The sequence below is a fragment of the Equus asinus genome, chromosome 6 (assembly GCF_041296235.1).
Source record: "Equus asinus isolate D_3611 breed Donkey chromosome 6, EquAss-T2T_v2, whole genome shotgun sequence".
Lineage (NCBI taxonomy): Eukaryota > Metazoa > Chordata > Mammalia > Perissodactyla > Equidae > Equus > Equus asinus.
Genome location: NC_091795.1, coordinates 63,044,076 through 63,065,849, shown reverse-complemented (window position 1 = coordinate 63,065,849; position 21,774 = coordinate 63,044,076). Strand labels below are relative to the sequence as shown.

The window sequence follows — 21,774 nt, the reverse complement described above, 5'->3', positions numbered from 1 at the left end:
TTCCTCTCTAGCTGGGCCAGGCTCCCTCTTTCCCCTCCAGCAAATGTTTATTCCTGCCTTTCGCCCAAACAGGGTTCCTGGCCCCCCATCTTCTTCCTTCTCTCCTCTCTGCCCATTTCGGCCTCCTGGTCCCTTGGGTGCCAGCCAAGCTGTCCTCCTGCATTGGCCGTCCTTCTCCACTCAGACCATGCTGCCTCGTCCCTGCTCTGACCACCTGTGGCCTTCTTTGTCAGATGTTGCTCCTCTGTGTACCGGGCACAGCGATTTTGCAGCTTCCTGAGACCAGGGCCTGTCTTCCCAGTGGAACTGTCACCCTCGTGAGGGCAGCCACTGAGCTTCAAACACAAGGCCACCAGAAGGAGCTGCTTGGCACAGCCGCCAAAGCTTTCCTCAAGCCAGGAACTCCCATAAACTACCTTTCTGGCCTTCTCTCTCCTCCAACCCTCCCCAAACTCAGTCACATGCCTTATTCATCTTTCTTTTAAGCCCCCACTCCCCAACCCTAGCACAGCACCTGGTACAGAGCAGATACCCAAAACACTTCTGTTGACTTGAAAGTACACTCATCAGGTTGAATCAATATTGTTCTTTTCAGGGAGTTGAGAGAACGAACTACCTGTTGGGATCCTGTCAAGCTCAGCTTGGCCTCAGCTGAATGCCAACCCCCCATGGAAGTCTCCACGAGGCCAGGAGGGATGACAACCCTAGGGTCCTAGTGCAGTTGAGACCCAGCTGCAGAGCCCGAGGCCACACAGAGCACAGCCTGGACTTATCAGGGCCCGGGGAGCTGCTGCAAGAGAAGCCTGGAGGCACAGTCTCGTGGAATACACCCTTTGACAATAAGCAGGGTGGACATATAATTTATTATTCAAACTAGGACACTTCTGAGAGTGAATTGGAAATTATGCTGGGACTATTGCAGATGAGAGGGCTAGATGGTGACCCTGGCAATTGATTATGTTCTGTGGTCAAACCCTCCTAAAGAATAGACAAAATAGAGTTGTCTAAACACAAGAACTTGCTAAAACTCAAAGCAGCATAGGACCAAGATGGCTTTATTTTAAAAGCCAATTGTGTTGTTGAAGAAAAGGCTATGTTCTCGGCCCATTTTGGCTATGGTCCCGGGCTGCTTGGGGAATTGTGCTGAAGCTGTGTACGCTCCTGGGCCCGGGGTTTTCTGAAAACAGAACAGAAAACAGAGACTGATGAGATAGTGACACCAAACCCTGGAGCCTCCTGAGCCTGGATGTTGGCTCAGACGTGGCTGGCAAATCCCACGGAGGGAGACAAGGGCCTGGGTTGAAGCTGGTGCAGCCTAGAATCGGAGCATGTCCTTGGAGCTGAGGCTGCTCCTGTCAGAGGCTCTCCCCACAGCTGCAGAGGGGCTGAGAGAAGGGTGGACAAGCAAGTAACAGCCTAGACCTGCAGGGGAGGCGGGCTCACATCCCACATCCGCTCAAAGCACTGTCGCTGGGAATGCCACTGTCCTCCCCTCTAATGACCTCAGTCTAGTGGTAAGAGGTTGGAGAGAATGGACTCTGACCTGGGTGGTGGACCTCAGAAGCCCAAACCCATGTGCTTCTAACATTGACCCAGTGTAATATAGTAAGCTGTTTCTCTACAAGGGTCTGTGGACCCCAGGATCAAAAGCATGCTCACGGGATCTACAAGTTCTAGTTTTTAAAAGTCAGATTTTCATTTTGATGAAATTTAAAAAAAAAAATTCTTGTGCCAATTATTTAAACAAAGCTTCTCTTCTGTAGTGATAAAATGCAAATGTGTCACTTTCATAGACTAAGACTTCGATGTCTTAGGTCAGTGTTTCCCACGCTGGGCTGTGTGCACATATTCTTGAAACCCACAAGAATTTTATCTGGAGTCTGTTGGGGAGACACCAGTGTCTGTGTGTGTGGTTAAGGGAAGGGTTTAAATGTCACACAGGCCACCTGGGTTTGAGTTCTAGTCCCACCACCAGTGGCTCAGTGTGACCCTGGGCCGTGTGCTTCCCAGGCCTCGCCCCACAAGTGAGGTTCTGAGGCTCACTGGAGGCCCTCTAGGACAGACAGCACTAGGCCAGGCTGGCAGCCAGCACTCCACATGGTAGCTACCACCACTATTATTATTCCCCATTATCACCTACTTGTCATTTTCATCCTTTCTGCAGTTTGTTATCTCTCCAGGAGACAGTGAGAGTGGAAAGAGGATTACCCTCAGGGTGGGACAGAGCAGTCAGCCCAGAGTGGAGGAGATCAGCTGCCTGCAGAAGCCGCTTTAAATGACAGGATGTTTCCCTTGCCAAAAGCAGAGGAGCAGCCTGGAAATCTAATCAAGCCCTGGCCAGCCGTCAAAGGAAGTGGGAGCCTTTATTTGTGCTATTGATGAGGAAGCAATGAGCATGTGGAGTCTTGGAAGACCAGCCCACAGAGCAGGAGGTTCATGGGCCTGGCCCCCCCAAGGTCACCCCCTCAAGAGGCTGCCTCAAGCAGTTGTGGTTCCCAGACCTTGAGAACATCCAGTTCCATCCCCAAGCCCCGATTTCACTGTCACCAAGCAAACTTCTGGTTGTCCTTGTCTTCCATGGAGTTTCCTCTAAGAGGAGACACTCCACAGAGCAGTGGCCCCAGACGCCAGCCCCCTTGGTAGACACTTGTAAATTAAGACTATACCTTCTGGTTTCCCTATCAATTTCCTGGGAGTTTGATTAACACAACTCCAACTTCCTGAGGATGCTCAGCCCTGTGAGCTCTCAAAAATCTGTGTCTGGATCTTGGTGATGCCACTAGGGTGTGAGGATCGGCTGAAGGGATCCACTAGCCTCCTGCTGCTGGTCTGTTTTTAATTTTACCGCCAGAGGCCTCCCCAGTATTCCTCCAGATAAAGACCACACTACCCCCACACCGCAGCTGGCATGTCTGGAGCGAGATCCTGAAGGCGATGGCCAGGCACCCCAGGTGGGGCAGTGGTGGTGCCCTGCAGGCCTGGACAGCAGCAGTGCTGGGCGTCTCCTACCCACTGTCCCAGCCTCTCCCACCCATCCTTCATCTCCTGGGGTGCGCCCACTTCCTTACAGGCAGAATTTCTATTTCTGTCTCCCCAACCATCTCAAACAAGGCTACACACCAGCAAGTTTTGGGGATTTCAGACTGGAGTGGAGGCTGGGGATAATATGACCAAGGGAACTAAAACTGTCTTTTAGCATTAAAAAAAAAAAAACCAGCGGCGTTCATAGGCTCCCTGTTATACTTTTGTGATCTTTCTTGGTCTTTGCTAGGCCTCTGAGGCTCTTGCATGGTCCCAGAAGCCACCTTCTTTGTATCTCTCCGGGGACTTGAGCCTCTTCCCTGTCTGTCCTGAGTCCTTGGGGGCAGAATGAATGCTCATGCCTTAATGGTCCTCTTTGGTTCAATAATAACGCTTCTGCTCTGGCTCTTTGCTCTCAGAAGCCACACACCCAAGGACAGCAGTTCTGGATGGTGGGGGCAGCCACGGCTCAGCGCTTGCCACGATTCATTAAAGGTGCTTCCCCACAAAGCATCCAGGTCATAACACTGATGGCTAATCACTGTGCTGGCCAACCTCAACTGGATTCATAATTCAGCTACAGTCTTTGGGGCTGGAGTCACTCTGAGGCTGACGCTGGCCAAGGGCTTGCTGGTGTGTGAGCTCTACACTCTTGGCTTCCTTGACAAGAAATTATATATATTTGCAGCCACAAAACCATACATACAACCACAAAACCTACAACCATAACCTGTCTTGTAGAATACTTACTGAACAGGCGGGCAAGAATCGAGGTACTCTGGATTGAAAACAAGAAGTAACAGAACTTGCTGAAGGTATTTTCAAATCATAATGACCTGGCCCTGGGCCCTCACGCTATAGAAAATTAAAAAAAAAAAAAAAAGAGTGTTTCATAATTACTCACATTTGAAATATTTTAGTGCTTTATTTGCCTTCCACGAATAAACACATGAATCAGTGTGATACAGTAGAAGAACCCCTGGCTTTGGGCTTGGACAGTCTTATTTAGGTGTGCCCTGGCACAAGTCATTGTGGAACGGGAGCAATACCTGCTTTACCCGCCGCGTGGATGACCGTGAAAACTGGAGATGAAGGGATCTGTCAACATCTCCCCTTGTCCCCCCCTGGGCCCCCTCCCCACACTGCCATGCCTCACCGCACACTTGTCCCTCTGACTGTTAACAGTGACTTGCTGCTCTGAGCTCTTAGCTTTATAAAACACACTTATTCTAAGAAAACAGGGGCCGGCCGTGTGGTACTGGTTAAGTTCGGCAGCTCTGCTTCAGTGGCCCCGGTTCACAGGTTCAGATCCCGGTGTTGACATACACACCACTCATCAGACCATGTTGTGGTGGCATCCCACATACAAAATAGAGGGAGATTGGCACATATGCTAGCTCAGGGATAATCTTCCTCACCAACGAAAAAAAAAAAGAGAAAGAAAGGGAGGGAGAGAGAATGAGAAAGAAAGAGAAAAAGAAGGAAACCAAAACGTTAACCATTAGCATGGATGCTCCTATACGATTTTGATGGAAGTATAAATTTGATCAGCCTTTCTGGAGCACAATTTGGCAAGCTATGAAACTCCTTAAAACATATATACCAATCCAAAGGGAGAGAAAGAAGAAAGGAGACTGGTTACAAGATAGTTGCAGGAATCTAGAAGACAAATGAGTGCTATGCCCAGATATGACAGGGAAAATGGAAACAGCTCAAACATCACAGTAGATAATATAGACAAGATGTTAACCTTTGTGTTTTTTTCTAATAATTCACTTTTTTCCTCTCCTATTTTCAAATACCTGTGCTACCTGACAGAAATGAGTCTTTCTGGCATGATGTCTTGGATGTGTTTCTGAATAATGCAGGGACTAGGGGAAGTGGGTGGGGGTATAGATTGGCCAGGAGCTGACCATTACTGAATGGGTATACGGGGGGTTCAATACAGCATTCTGTCTGTGTGGTATATATTTTTAAAGTTTTTACAATATAAAGTTAAAGACAATGTATATTTATTATTTTGACCCAGTGATTTCACTTTCAGGAATTCGTCCTAAGAAAACAATTGAGAATGTGTGCAAATATTTAGCCACAAAGGCATTCACTATAACATTGTTTCTAAAAGTTGAAAATTGGAAATAAAACTAAATGATTAATGATGTGTGCCCAGTTAAATAAACTGTGATTTTTCTATCCAGCCATTCAATGTTGATGAATTTTTATGGACATAAAAGTTATTCCCAAATATTGTGAAGAGAAAAATGCAAGCTTAAAAAAAAGTGCATAACTAACAACGAACTAACAGAAAAAGAACTCAAGAACACAATACATTCACAATAGCAACAAAAAGAATAAAATACCTTGGGGTAAATTTAACTAAGGAAGTGAAGGACCTATATAATGAAAATTACAAGGCCTTTCTGAGAGAATTGGATGACGACATAAGGAGATGGAAAGACATTCCATGTACATGGATTGGAAGAATAAACATAGTTAAAATGTCCGTTCTACCTAAAGCAATCTACAGATTCAACGCCATCCCAATCAGAATCCCAATGACATTCTTTACAGAATTAGAACAAAGAATCCTAAAATTTATATGGGGCAAGGAAAGACCCCGAATTGCTAAAGTAATCCTGAGAAAAAAGAACAAAACGGGAGGCATTACAATCCCTGACTTCAAAACTTACTACAAAGCTACAGTAATCAAAACAGCATGGTACTGGTACAAAAACAGGTGCACAGATCAATGGAACAGAATTGAAAGCCCAGAAATAAAACCACACATCTATGGACAGCTTATCTTTGACAAAGGAGCAGAGTGCATACAATGGAGAAAAGAAAGTCTTTTCAACAAATGGTGCTGGGAAAACTGGAAAGCCATATGTAAAAGAATGAAAATTGACCATTCTTTTTCACCATTCACCAAAATAAACTCAAAATGGATCAAAGACCTAAAGGTGAGACCTGAAACCATAAGGCTTCTGGAAGAAAACGTAGGCAGTACACTCTTTGACATCAGTATTAAAAGGACCTTTTTGGACACCATGTTTTCTCAGAGAAGGGAAACAATAGAAAGAATAAACAAATGGGACTTCATCAGACTAAAGAGCTTCTTCAAGGCAAATGAAAACAGGATTGAAACAAAAAAACAACCCACTAACTGGGAAAAAATATTTGCAAGTCATATATCTGACAAAGGCTTAATATCCATAATATATAAAGAACTCTCACAACTCAACAACAAAAAATCAAACAACCCAATCAAAAAATGGGCTGGAGACATGAAAAGACATTTCTCCAAAGAAGATATACTGATGGCCAATAGGCACATGAAAAGATGCTCATCATCGCTGATCATCAGGGAAATGCAAATCAAAACTACACTAAGATATCACCTTACACCCATTAGAATGACAAAAATATCTAAAACTCATAGCAACAAATGTTGGGGAGAGGTTGCGGAGAAAAAGGAACCCTCATACACTGCTGGTGGGAATGCAAACTGGTGCAGCCACTATGGAAAACAGTATGGAGATTCCTCAAAAAATTAAAAATAGAACTACCATACGATCCAGCCATCCCACTACTGGGTATTTATGCAAAGAGCTTGAAGTCAGCAATCCCAAAAGTCCTATGCACCCCAATGTTCATTGCAGCATTATTTACAATAGCCAAGACATGGAAGCAACCTAAGTGCCCATCAACAGATGAATGGATAAAGAAGTTGTGGTACATATATACAATGGAATACTACTCAGCTGCAAAACAGAACAAAATCGTCCCATTTGCAACAACATGGATGGACCTTGAGGGAATTATGTTAAGTGAAATAAGCCAGTTAGAGAAGGAAAATCTGTGTATGACTCCACTCATATGAGGAATTTAAAAATGTGGACAAAGAGAACAGTTTAGTGGCTACCAGGGGAAAGGTGGGGTGCGGGGTGGGCACAAAGGGTGAAGTGGTGCACCTACAACACGAGTGACAAACATTAATGTACAACTGAAATCACACAAGATTGTAACCTATCATTAACTCAATAAAAAAAAAGTGCATAAAAAAACTGGAGTGCATAAAACAGTTTTTTTTGTTTCTTTTTTTACTAAAGGCATTTCCTAATTTTTCTACAATGGACTTGAGTGCTCTTGAAATATGAAAAAATATATATCTAATGTATAGATAAATGAATATGGAAATTGGGTAAAGGAAAAAAGGAGGTAGGGGAAAAAAGATGAAACAAATAGGAAGGTTAGAACGGAGAAATATATACTGTAAGATCCTTATCATAGGTAAGGCTGGGCCACGAATTAGCCCAACGGATTTGGCAGATCAAGCACCCAACTGCAGACCCTCCACGGACGTGCTCCTGTGGGTGGCATGGCAGTGTAATTAGGGCTGCCATTCTCAATTACTCCACCATGAATGGAGTCTGTTATTAACACCAAGCACAAGTCTGATAATCAAGAGATGGATGCGCCTCATAATTTTACAACTCATGGCAGAAAGATGAAAATGATGAAAAGAGAAGTAATGTTTTTAAACTAATGCATACATAGGGCAGAGATTACTATCAGGGTGAGGTTTTCTCTATGGAGTGACATCTGCACGCCCACTGGAGAAATCTGAGCCACCATAAAAACAAAGGCATAAAAAGTCAGGGGAATCTGGACAGGAACAGTTTGTGCAACGTCCCTTTGGTTTGGCCATCATAAATGCAGGGTTCTCAAGCCAGCATGGTAGCTGGGGCAAAAGATGCTGCTGAGTGTGCTACCATTGACTCCATGCCTATGACAGCCCAGCTGTCTGCAGGATGGCTAAGAAACACTACAACCTGCACCTTTTTCCCCCAGGCCTAATGTGGCTTTCATTTCTAAGCTTTCAAGTCATGAGCTCCTTGGGAGTCCAGGTGCCAGGCCTGGCGAAGCACTGATGTGTGCCCGTGCCCTCCAGCAGCTTCCCTGCCTGGGCTTGGTCATCTGAATCAAAGGGACTAAGACTTAGGGCAGAAAGAAATTACTGAATGCTATTTGCCCCACACGTGTCAGATGGAATCTTTTAAGCGAGAACATTAGGGAAGTGGAGACAGGCCAAAGTTCATATTCCAGAAGCAAGAGGAATGCTGTTCTAAGTAGAAGTAATGATTAGGGCAGAGTCCTGCAATGGGTACGAAGCAGCTCCAGCTTCCCACTTCCGCCCCATCCGAGGATGGCACGAGTGGGCAGAGCAAGAACGGAGGGAAGGGGACATGGCCCAGGATGCCTCTGAAGGTGTGTCGAGAATGGACCTGGTTCATTGAGAGGGTGTTTAAAACAAGAAAGACGTTTGAACTGAGCACTAGTCTTCCTTGAAGTTGGGGATTCTTCCCCCTCATTCACTGGGGATCACTGAGCGTGCCCCAGAGCCTTGGTTCGCATCGTGCAGGATGCGCGGGTGAAGGGTGGCGCCCGGGTTCATCAGGTGGTACTAAGCAGCTCTTGCACAAGTCAGATGGGCCATTTCTTAAACTCTGCTATTGTCAGGGCCATGCTTTGGCAACTCCGGGGTTCCCGAAGCCAAACCTTTCAAAGACCATTGGCATTTGGTGCCAAGAGAGAATAGAAATGTCACCTTCCTAGTATCCCAGAACCTGCTGCCAAAAGAAACTACAGGAAACCTTTATAGTCACCATTCCTCTACTCTGGGGCATGGTTACATCTCAACTCTCCTGACATGATAATATCTTTCTTTTCCCTTTGAAAAATTCCTGTTTAATTGAGTTTCTCCTTGAGGGCAACTTGAACCAGCAGGAGGGGCAGGGATTACACAGATGAATAAAACACTATCTTCCACCTCAGAGGAGTTTACTGTCCGGTGAGGGGCACAGACAGAGCCATCAAAGACACCACAAAAGAATCAGTGAGGGTGTGAGGGGCTGGGATGGTGCAGAGTGAGGGCTGAGCTCGCTGCATGGCGTCAAGATCCTAAACCAGGCCCTGGTGTATCTGGCCTGTACGACCGAAGTATGATCTCAGTGGGCCACAGGACGTTACTGGAGGGAGCTTTCCACCTACTGCAAAGGACTCAGAATGCATGGGCCCCACTCACTTTTCTGGAGTGTTCCTGGGTCCCCATCATACCATGATGGAGCCTGACTTGCATATTTGGTTTCAAGCCCTAACGCGCAATAACACTCTGCACACTAATAGGTCTTGGTAAGCCCTGCTCTGCCCCGCCCCCCCGTCTCCCCCCCCCCCCCCCAATGAACACACTCCTCCCCCAGGGCTGAGAGGATAGGACTGGCTAATCTATACAACACTGCTTAGGAATTAAATGGTGCCAGCTGCCTCTGAAAGACTGTGTGAGAAGAGATGAAGTTATCCCAAGTTTTTACATGTTGAATTCTGTCTCCCCGAAATTCATAAATCCTATGAATTTCTGTTGTGTTAAATTATGTTGAATGTTGAATGATGTACCCCCAAAATTCATAAGTCCTGTGAATTTTGAATTCCCAAGTACCTCAGAACTCTTTTTTGGAAATAGGGTCATTCCAGATGTAATTAGTTAAGATGAGATCACTAGGGTGGGCCCTAATCCAATAGGAATGGTGTCCTTTATAAAAAGGAGAATTTTGGACGCAGAGACACACACACAGGGAAAATACCACGTGAAGATGAAGGCAGAGATCTACAAACCGAGGAATGCCAATGATGCCAGCAAACCTCCAGGAGTTCTGAGAGAGGCACGGGCCAGATTCTCCCTCGCAGCACTCAGAAGGAAACCACACTGCCGGCACCTTGGTCTTGGACTTGTAGCCTCTAGAACCGTAAGACAATAAATTTCTGCTGTTTAAGCCACTCAGTGTGTAGTGCTTTGTTACGGCAGCCCTAGCAAATGAGTGCAGACATGTTCAGCTCATTTCTCCATTCAACTAATATACAATGTGCCAGCCAGCACGCCGGGAGTCGAGAATACAGGGGTATGTGATTGTTTCCCAATGTCTGTTCTCCTATTCCTTAGTATTAGAACAATCTTTAATTGGGCTTATGTCTACCCAGAATAAAAACTAAATTTCCCAGCCTCCCCTACAGCTAGGTAGCCACATGGCTACTCTCTGGCCAACAGGATGGAGGTGGAAGAGATGGATGTAAATTCCAAGGAGCATCCTTATGGAGAGGGCAGCTTGACCACCTTCCCCGCCCTCCTGCTTGCTAGCTGGTCCCATGTTGTCGGCTCTCTGGGACCATGGGAATGGAAGCCACACTGAGCAGAGCCTCGTGCTCAGCAGAAATCTGATGCTGTGGAGTTGCCACACCAGCCCTAAACCACCTGCTGCAGGCACTTTATACAAGAGAGAAATATGTTCTTATCCTGTTTATAATAGTACAGTTGGCCCTCCGTATCCATGGGTTTTGCAGAGGGCCAACTATGCACATGGTACTATACCATTTTCTACAGTAAGGGACTTGAGCATCCGTGGAATTTGGTATCCATGGAGTGTCCTGGAATAAATCTCCCACGGATACCGGGGGACAACGGTATTGTTATTTGGGGTCTCTGTTACTTGTAGCAGAACTCAGTCTTAATTGACAAGATACATGTTTCCTACTCTCACAGGGCTTACATTCTAGTAGGGAAAATACACCTTACCAAAAAATATGATGACAAATGTGTGGAGTATACAAAGGGACATATAGGGTGCTATGGAGAGCATATAAGAGGGTAAACTGATCTGGTCTGAGGGGCCTGAGAAGCCCCTAAAGGAAGTACATTTGAGCTGAGACCTAAAGAATGAGGAGGGGAATCTGCAAGGCAAAGGGCTGGAGGAAGGGTCTGTGTAGGAAGCAGTCATAGGAAAGACCAGGAAGGCCGAAACACACAGCGCCTTGTAGGCGAGCCTAGCGAGGAGGATGTTACTCATTGTAACCCTCTTGGGACAAATTCACTGCGTCCCAAAAACAAAATAAAAAGTGCAGGGGCTCCTGTCAAAAAATAGAGTCAGGGACCTGAAATCCAACTTCCTCATGACAGTCACCCCTGTGTTGGTTTGTTTACACATGTATTAACACTTAGGATGATTTTACAATTTAATTGCAGATGTAAAATGCTGAGTGTCACCCTTGTATTTCCAATCTCTGCAAGCACTCAGCGCTCTGAAGCCTTCTCGTTTGCAGGCCTGGTCTTCCAGGGCACCTCTCCAGCCTCGTCTCAAGCAGGCTCAGCAGACAGTCTCCACTGCTGCCCCCTGTGAGCTCCCCACCGACCCTCAGCACCGCCAGAGAGCCGCCCCACCCCCGCCATCTCGAGCTCCTGGCCTCCCTGCACATACCCAGTCTCCTCTGAGGCTCAAACTAGCCTCGTGCAGGGAAACACAATTCCCTCCACTTAATGGATGAGAAAGTGAGGCTCAGCGGGGTTAAAAACAAATGACTTAGCACCTCAGCAGTGGGAGCCAGAGCCAGTTACTGACCTCGCCTCTCGATGCTGGGAGGTATCACTTAGTTCCTTTATTTTTTTTAAATTGTCTTTATTTATTTTTTCTACTCTTTCTCCCCAAATCCCCCCAGTACATAGTTGTATATTTTAGTCATAGCTCCTTCTAGTTGTGGCATGTGGGATGTGGGATGCAGCCTCAGCATGGCCTGATGAGCAGTGCCATGTCCACGCCCAGGATCCAACCTGTGAAGCCCCGGCTCCCGAAGCAGAGCGCGCAAACATAACCACTCGGCCATGGGGCCGGCCCCTGTCACTTAGTTCTAAGGTACTTTTCTTTAAAATCATAAGGGTAAAGGGAACCTAGAGAGAGCACATCGTCCATCCCTATTGATCCTAGGCACAAACAACTTCCAATGAATCATACTTGAAGAGAGAAAGGGTCGGAAATAAAATTTATGGCCCCAAATGTCTATATATACACGTGTAAAACATAAGCAATAAGCAACACAAACTGAAATTACTAGATGGGGTGATAAAAATGATCTCCCCAATATTTGGTGGCATGGGTGTGACAGCTGGAATACGTTGCCCCCAAAAGAAAACAGACGCCCTGGCAAGGAGGGTAGAAGCCCACAGGAGGCCAGCACAGAGGGAAGCTACAGCTGCCTCCCCGGGAATTCTGGAGGAGGCATGGGGCAAGGCACACCCAGCCCGGGGAATTCCAGAATTCTCTAACTTTGGGTCTACAGGTTCAAAGGGGAAAGAAGGGAGACATGCATGCTGGTGGGCGGGGTAGAAGCAAACCTGTCAGGGCCCAAAAGTTTTTCACATTTGTGAAATTAAGACTTGACCGTACCTCTGAAGTCTGGCTGGGTAGTGCTTATCTCTGCCGGGACAGAAACTGTGACCGTCTGGGTTTCCAGGTAGGGGGCCGTGTGGTCGGGCCAACACTGAGGGATCACAAACCTGCCCACCCTAAAAGTTCAGTTTTTACAGGAACGCAGTGTTAGGGACCCCCAGGTAATTCAGAATTGCTGCAGGTGTTCGCTGGCCCATCCTCCGTTTTCTAGATAACCGCCCCATCGTCGTTAGAAATCTGAGGTGGTACTTCTGCCCCAGAACTTCGGGCCGACCTGGCAACCCACGACCTCTGGTCACAGCGGCTGGTCTGGAGCAGGCACATGACCCTCACCTGGCCAATCAGAAGAGCCTGACTTTTCACACTGCGGTAGCTAAGCAGGCAGGCGTGCATCTGCGGATGCTGATGGCCGTCTTGCCCAGCTCATGGAGAGAGTACGTCCAAAGGATGGAGAAAGAGAAATCAGTGGCCAACATGCCAGAGGCAATAATGTGCACCAATAATTCCATCCCACCATTATGCTTTTATTGTTTCTTAAGCTAATTCGGGATGGGTTTCTGTCGCTTGCAACTGAAAAAATCCTAATACATTCTCTTTTTCCTGATCCCAGTCAAGATATTCTTATAAGAAAGGAGGGCAGGAAATTCTTCACACTCACAGCCAGACAGGGATATATGACTCTGCTGGTGTTAATAGCACTGGGAAAGTCGCACAGATTTTTTTAAGAGAAAAATTGCTAGGGTATCTTTTTCTTAAATATATCTAGTACATCTGTAGCTACATTTGAAAGGTTATATTTTTCCAAAAATGTTACCTACAAGTGAACTCGTCTTTGAGGAGATTGAGGCTGGGACCTACTTTCATCATCTTAACTTTCAGATTCCATTCAAGCAGAAGTCAATTTATGTTTGGCTCCATTCAATCTGACCATGTTTACTGATTATCTTCCTCATGGAATTTTAAACTATCAGCTTAGTTTTTAATAGAACTAATTCCTTAAATACAAAAAAAGCTGGACTGATTCAGCATTCTTTCATCACACCAGTTTTGATGCAGACACTACGCCACAGACCTGCTATCCCCCTTTCACACTCCTATTATTAAACGCGACTAAAACGCACAAATCATATAAGGCTCATTGTATCTGTACAGACTCATTCCTGTTTATCTAATCCTTTCCTTATTTTTTATAGGCTTGTCAGGCTTTAAGAAATACAGAAACATCTTGAAATATTTCTGACATGCAATAAAAGAAACCCATTTTCGTTTGACATTGTAAGATGTTATTCCTACTGTCAGGAAAGACGTGCATGTCTCATTTTTCACTTTATATACAACTGTGAGAAATAATAACTGCAAAGGATCTGCTCAGCAAATCACTGGAAGTCTCAAATCCTATGAATGACTGAGTCCTAATTATGTAGTAATAAGTGTCACTATTTTTATTTAACAAAATATTTTTATGTTGACCATTTTGATGGCTCTTTTGCTCAAACACTACTTGTTTTCTGACCTTAAAAAATTATACTTTCAGGGGCCGGCCCAGTGGCGCAGCAGTTAAGTTCACATGTTCCACTTCTCGGCAGCCCCAGGTTCGCCGGTTCAAATCCTGGGTGCAGACATGGCACCGCTTGGGCAAAAGCCATGCTGTGGTAGGCATCCCACAAATAAAGTAGAGGAAGATGGGCATGGATGTTAGCTCAGGGCCAGTCTTCCTCAGCAAAAAGAGCAGGATTGGCAGTAGTTAGCTCAGGGCTAATCTTCCGCAAAAAAAAAAAATTATATTTTGAAAAATTATAAAAGCAATGGAAAAGAGAGAAAGGAAGTAAACAATCACCCTTAATCACAGCACCTCAGCATAGGCACAAAAAGCATTTTGGTGCATTCCTGTTTTTTATACACGATTTTTCTTACATTATTTTAATCATAATATACATGCCAATTTGTGTCCTGCATTTTTTCTCTACACTTTAGGTCATAAACATTTTTGGCACTATTTTATAATTTTAACAATAATTCTAATGACTGTAAAATATTCCTTTGAGTGAATATGTAATATTCTTTTTTAGCTATTTCTCTTCTACTGGATATTAAATTTTTGCTGTGGTTACTTTGCTATTATAAATAATCCCTTGATGATATCTTTGTATAGATGAATATTGTTATATATGAGATTATCACTTTAGGAGGGTTTTCTCAAAATGGAATTAGTGGGCTAAAACATATAAACAGCTTTTATAGCTCAACATATGCTGCCAAACTGCTTTCCAGGGGGCTGTATTAGTGTATGCTCCCCCCAGCAAAAGATGGAAGAGCCCCGGGTCTCTATAGTCCACACACCAAGTCGATACTGGGGAAAAAAGATTTAGCAAAATAAAATCTTCCTTACTCCTCTTTACCCTAATGGGAGTATTAAAGTCATCAGTGGTCCCTACATGTTCAAAGGAGTTGTGCAGAATCTCTGATATCCTTAATGCCTGCATTTTGAAACACATTCAGGAGGGAACGAAACTCATGCAATTTTTTGGTAGGTCAAGAGGTTTATTTGAGTAATTTATTAAAACAATTAAATCAATTAAAGAGAGAGGGGAGGGGAAGAGAAACCACAAGTGACGAGTTTCAGTTTACTGGATTTGCTTGGATAAGAATGAGTGGGGCCTTGTTACAGATTGTTCTCTCCTCTTTTAAAAAATCCTGCGATGAGGGAACCCGACCTCTGGGTCTTGGGATTTGTGGGGCATAGTTATTATTACCAAGGTGCTAAAAGGGAATAACAGCTGGTAGAAGTTTCCAATACAGTTTTTTTCTGTGGGTGCAAAAAGGCCTTTTTCTTAGGGTAGCACATGTCTTCTGGCATCTATCCCAGAATCCTCACATAAATACTCTTGTCACAATCTTTCCTACGGATGAAACAATTCTGCTGATCCATAATCAATTATTATCATTTCAACAATAATTGAAATAGCCAATAAGTATACAACCTTCCATTGGTATTTAAAGATTAAAAGCCACCTGCCATTAGTGGAGAGGCCCCTCCCAGCATCCACAACGCCGGGAGGCTCCTGGAGAGAATCCCAAATGGGGCGGTGGCCTGCCAGCTGCTGCCCCCAGCCCCACTGACCGGGCTATCGCCCGGGAGGGGCTCGGGACTACCGGAGATCTCCTGGGAGAGGACTGGGGCTGCATGGAGCTCCAGCGGCTGGCTCCGCAGCCCCAGGGGGGAAACTCCAGAGTTCCGTCCGGGCAGCAGGCAAAGTCTCTACCTGCCATTAGCAGAGAGGCCCCACCCAGCATCCACAACGCCGGGAGGCTCCCAGAGAGAATCCCAAACAGGGCGGCGGCCCGCCAGCTGCCGCCGCCAGCCTCACTGACCAAGCTTTTGCCTGGGCAGGGCTTGGGGCTACCGGAGATCTCCTGGGAGAGGACTGGGGCTAGGTGGAGCTCCAGCGGCCGGCTCTGCGGCCTGGGGGGGGATACTCCAGAGTTCCACCCTGGCAGCAGGCAAAGTCTCTACCTGCCATTAGCGGAGAGGCCCCGCCCAGCATCCACAACGCCGGGAGGGTCACGAAGAGGAGAATCCCAGGCAAGGCAGCAGCCGGCCAGCTGCCACTGAACTCAAGGTCTCCGGCTATCCCCCAGACAGGGCAAGGGGCTCCTCAAGATCCTAGGGGAGAGGACTGGGGCTGGGTGGAGTTCCAGCAACCCAGCTCCGTGGCCCAGGGGGAAACTCTACAGTCTCACAGCAGCCTCAGTGATAGCCTCTGCACAGCACTAGTAGAGAGCACCCACCCGGCAACCACAAGGCTGGAAGACCCTGAGACAAACATAGCATAGCTAGGTGAGCTAACCACAGACTGCAGAAGATGCCCATAGCTCTGCTGTGACCCATAGTGGACAAGTGAGATTTTGTGGGTGCCGACAGTGACAGAGCTGCAAATATAAGTGATCCTGCCCCTGGCCACTGGGAAAGCCCATAACACCGCTGCAGACCCTAAGGAGGGAGCACGTCTAGGTGGGCTGCAACAGTAGGCACCAGCAGCCTGAAGCCCCCTTGTGACGGCCCCCACAGCTGAAGAGGGAACCCACAGGACCACTGTGACTACGAGGAGGGGCCCAGGCCCAGTTAGCAACAGCTGATAGGGTTCCTGGTTGGTGCAGTATAAACAGCTGTCCCCCCACCACACCAGTAGAAACAAGTGGAAGCAGTAACTAAACTCTATCTCTATATAGAGGCACAAATCTACACCATCAAGCAATATGAAAAAATATATTAAATCTCCAGAACAGAAGGAAAATGACAAATACACAGAAAACAATCCCAAAGACAATGAAATATACCTAAATGATGATGACTTCAAATCAGCCATCATTAAAAAACTCAATGAGTTAAAAGAGAATTCAGATAGACAACTCAACAAGTTCAGGAGCTATGTCACAAAAGAGTTTGATACTATAAAGAAGAACCAAACAGAAATACTGGAAATGAAGAACACAATAGAGGAGATTAAGAAGAATCTAGATGCACTGAACAGTAGGGCTGATAATATGGAGGAAAGAATTAGCAATTTGGAAGATAAGAATATAGAAATGCTGCAGGCAGAGGAGGAGAGAGAAGTAAGACTAAAAAGAAATGAAGAAACTCTCTGAGAATTATCAGACACAATTAGGAGATGCAACGTAAGGATTATAGGTATACCAGAGGGAGAAGAGAGGGAGAAGGGGGCAGAAAGCCTATTCAAAGAAATAATGGCTGAGAACTTCCCAAACCTGGGGAGAGAGATGGAACTTCATGTGACAGAAGCCAATAGATCTCCAAACTTTATCAATGCAAGAAGACCAACCCTGAGGCATATAGTAGTGAAGCTAGCAAAAGTCAACGACAAGGAGAGAATACTAAGGGCAGCCAGGCAGAAGAAATTAACCCACAACGGAACCCCCATCAGGCTATGAGAAGATTTCTCAGCAGAAACTTTACAGGCTAGAAGAGAGTGGAACAATATATTCAAAAATCTGAAGGACAAAAACCTGCAGCCGAGAATTCTCTACCCAGCGAAAATATCCTTCAAATATGATGGAGAAATAAAAACTTTCCCAGATAAACAAAAATTAAGGGAATTCATTGCCACAAAACCTCCTCTTCAAGAAATGCTCAGGAAAACCCTCATTCCTGAAAAATCAAAAAAAGGAAAGGGGCTACAAAACCAAGAGCAAAGGAGATAAGTAGAAGGACAACAACAGAGAGTAGCAGCTCTCCATCAGAACAGACTAAACCATGGGACGAGAAACAAAGGAAATTGAAGAGAACCAGAAAACAAGACATAAAATGGCAGTGGTAGGCCCCCACATTTCAATAATCACTCTAAATGTAAATGGATTGAACTCTCCAATCAAAAGACACAGAGTGGCAGGATGGATCAAAGAACAAGACCCAACAATATGCTGCCTCCAGGAAACACACCTCAGCCCCAAAGACAAACACAGACTCAGAGTGAAGGGATGGAAGACAATACTCCAAGCTAATAATGAACAAAAGAAAGCAGGTGTCGCTATACTAATATCAGACAAAGTAGACTTCAAAGCAAAACAGATAAAGAAAGACAAAGAGGGACAGTATATAATGATAAAAGGGACTCTCCACCAAGAAGACATAACACTTATAAATATATATGCACCCAACACAGGAGCACCAAAATTTGTAAAGCAACTCTTAATAGAACTAAAAGAAGACATCAACAACAATACAATAATAGTATGGGACGTCAACACCCCATTAACACCAATGGATAGAACATCCAGACAGAAAATCAACAAGGAAATTATAGAATTAAATGAAAAGCTAGACCAGATGGACTTAATAGATATATATAGAACACTTCATCCAAAAACAGCAGGTTACACATTCTTCTCAAGTGTGCATGGAACATTCTCAAGGATTGACCATATTTTGGGAAACAAAGCAAGCATCAATAAATACAAGAGAGTTGAAATAATATCAAGCATCTTTTCTGATCATAATGCTATGAAACTAGAAATCAACTACAAGAATAAAGCAGAGAAAGGTGCAAAAATGTAGAGACTAAACAACACGCTACTGAACAAACAATGGATTATTGAAGAAATGAAAGAAGAAATCAAATATTATCTGGAGACAAATGAAAATGAGAACACGTCATACCAAATCATTTGGGATGCAGCAAAGGCAGTCCTAAGAGGGAAATTCATTGCAATACAGGCTCACCTCACTAAACAAGAAAAAGCTCACATAAGCAACCTCAAACGACACCTAACAGAATTAGGAAAAGAAGAACAAACAAAGCCCAGAGTCAGCAGAAGGAGGGAAATAATAAAAATAAGAGCAGAAATAAACGATATTGCAACAAAAAAGACAGTAGAAAGGATCAATGAAACAAAGAGTTGGTTCTTCGAAAAAATTAACAAAATCAACAAACCCTTAGCCAGTCTCACCAAGAAAAGAAGAGAGAAATCTCAAATAAATAAAATTAGGAATGAGAGAGGAGAAATCACAACAGATACCAAAGAAATACAAGGGATCATAAGAGAATACTATGACAAACTATATGCCAACAAATTGAACAACCTAGAAGAAATGGACAAATTCCTAGACTCTTACAACCTCCCCAAACTGAACCAGGAAGAAATGGAGAATCTGAATAGGCCAATCACAAGTAAAGAAATAGAAACAGTAATCAAAAACCTCCCCAAAAATAAGAGTCCAGGACCAGACGGCTTCTCTGGAGAATTCTACCAAACATTCAAAGAAGATTTAATACCTATCCTTCTCAAACTATTCCAGAAAACTGAGGAAGATGGAGTACTCCCTAACACATTCTATGAAGCCAACATCACCCTGATCCCCAAACCTGACAAGGACAACACAAAGAAGGAGAACTACAGGCTGATATCACTGATGAACATAGATGCAAAAATCCTCAACAAAATTCTGGCAAACCGAATACAGCAATACATCAAAAAGATTATACACCATGATCAAGCGGGATTTATACCAGGGACACAGGGATGGTTCAACATCCGCAAGTCAATCAACATGATACACTACATTAACAAAATGAGAAACAAAAACCACATGATCATCTCAATAGATGCAGAGAAAGCATTCGACAAGATCCAACACCCATTTATGATAAAAACTCTCAATAAAATGGGTATAGAAGGAAAGTACCTCAGCATAATAAAGGCCATATATGACAAACCCACAGCCAACATCATACTCAACAGACAAAAACTGAAAGCCATCCCTCTGAGGACAGGAACAAGACAAGGGTGCCCACTTTCACCACTCTTATTCAACGTAGTACTGGAGGTGTTGGCCAGAGCAATTCGGCAGGAAAAAGAAATAAAAGGAATCCAAATAGGCAATGAAGAAGTAAAACTCTCGCTGTTTGCAGATGACATGATCTTATATATAGAAAACCCCAAAGAATCCTTAGGAAAACTACTAGAAACAATCAACAGCTACAGCAAAGTTGCAGGGTATAAAATCAACATACATAAATCAGTAGCATTTCTATACACTAACAATGAACTAACAGAAAAAGAACTCAAGAACACAATACCATTCACAATCACAATGAAAAGAATAAAATACCTTGGGATAAATTTAACCAAGGAAGTGAAAGATTTATACAATGAAAACTACAAGACTTTCTTGAAAGAAATTGACGACGACATAAAGAGATGGAAAGACATTCCATGCACATGGATTGGAAGAATAAACATAGTTAAAATGTCCATACTACCTAAAGCAACCTACAGGTTCAATGCTATCCCAATCAGAATCCCAAGGACATTCTTTACAGAAATTGAACAAAGAATCCTAAAATTCATATGGGGCAACAAAAGACCGCGAATTGCTAAAGCAATCCTGAGTAAGAAAAACAAAGCCGGAGGCATCACAATGCCCAATTTCAAAACATACTACAAAGCTACAGTGATCAAAACAGCATGGTACTGGAACAAAAACAGGTGCACAGATAATGGAACAGAATTGAAAGCCAGAGATAAAACCACACATCTATGGACAGCTAATCTTTGACAAAGGAACTGAAGGCCTACAATGGAGAAAAGAAAGTCTCTTCAACAAATGGTGCTGGGAAAACTGGAGAGCCACATGCAAAAGATTGAAAATTGACCATTCTTTTCACCATTCACCAAAATAAACTCAAAATGGATGAAAGACCTAAAGAGTAGGCCTGAAACAATAAGTCTTCTAGAAGAGAATATAGACAGTACACTCTTAGACATCAGTTTCAAAAGAATCTTTTCAGACACTATAACTCCTCAGATGAGGGAAACAATAGAAAGAATAAACAAATGGGACTTCATCAGACTAAAGAGTTTCTTCAAGGCAAGGGAAAACAGGATTGAAACAAAAAAACAGCCCACTAATTGGGAAAAAATATTTACAAGCTACTTATCCAACAAAGGATTAATCTCCATAATATACAAAGAACTCACACAGTTTAACAACAAAAAAACAACCCGATCAAAAAATGGGCCGAGGACATGAACCAACATTTCTCCAAAGAAGATATAAGGATGGCCAATAGACACATGAAAAGATGTTCATCATCACTAATCATCAGGGAAATGCAAATCAAAACTACACTAAGATATCACCTTACACCTGTTAGATTGGCAAAAATATCCAAAACCAAGAGTGACAAATGTTGGAGAGGTTGTGGAGAAAAAGGAACCCTCATACACTGTTGGTGGGAATGCAAACTAGTGCAGCCACTACGGAAAACAGTATGGAGATTTCTCAAAAAGTTAAAAATAGAAATACCCATGACCCAGCCATCCCGCTACTGGGTATCTATCCTAAGAACCTGAAATCAGCAATCCCAAGAGTCCTATGCACCCCTATGTTCATCGCAGCATTATTTACAATAGCCAAGACGTGGAACCAACCTAAAAGCCCAGAAACTGATGACTGGATAAAGAAGATATGGTATATATACACAATGGAATACTACGCAGCCATAAAAAAGGACCAAATTGTTCCATTCGCATCAACATGGATGGACCTTGAGGGTATTATGTTAAGCAAAATAAGCCAGACAGAGAAAGAGGAACTCTATATGACTCCACTTATAGGTGGAAGTTAACATATAGACAAGGAGAACTGATCGGTGGTTACCAGGGAAAAGGGGGGGAGGGGGAGGGGGAGGGCACAAAGGGTGAAGTGGTGTACCTACAACATGACTAACAATAATGTGTACAACTGAAATCTCACAAGGTTGTAATCTATCATGATCTTAAAAAAAAAATAGGTAAATCAGAAAAAAAATAAATAAAAAATAAAGATTAAAAGCCATTTTCCAGCCAGCCAAATGTCTTGCCAACTGCTTCTCTTGAGAGCCACCTACACCTTGGGGACAAAATGTAATTCACCAACTGAATCCCTGACACAAACAAGAAGGCTATGTTTTGTTTTGTTTTG

General features: G+C 44.1%; 1 protein-coding gene across 1 annotated transcript in view; it reads right to left on the bottom strand.

The window, feature by feature from the left end:
* Nucleotides 1-5: 5 nt before the first annotated feature.
* STPG4 (sperm-tail PG-rich repeat containing 4) overlaps nucleotides 6-21,774 on the bottom strand; it is a 51,116-nt gene continuing 29,347 nt past the window's right edge. The window contains exons 6-7 of the mRNA XM_070512141.1: nucleotides 3,772-3,799; nucleotides 6-1,177 (exon numbers count right to left, since the gene is read on the bottom strand). Of these exons, the coding sequence (XP_070368242.1) occupies nucleotides 1,092-1,177; nucleotides 3,772-3,799 (114 nt within the window). The 3' untranslated portion in view covers nucleotides 6-1,091. The remainder of the gene's footprint in view (nucleotides 1,178-3,771; nucleotides 3,800-21,774) is intronic.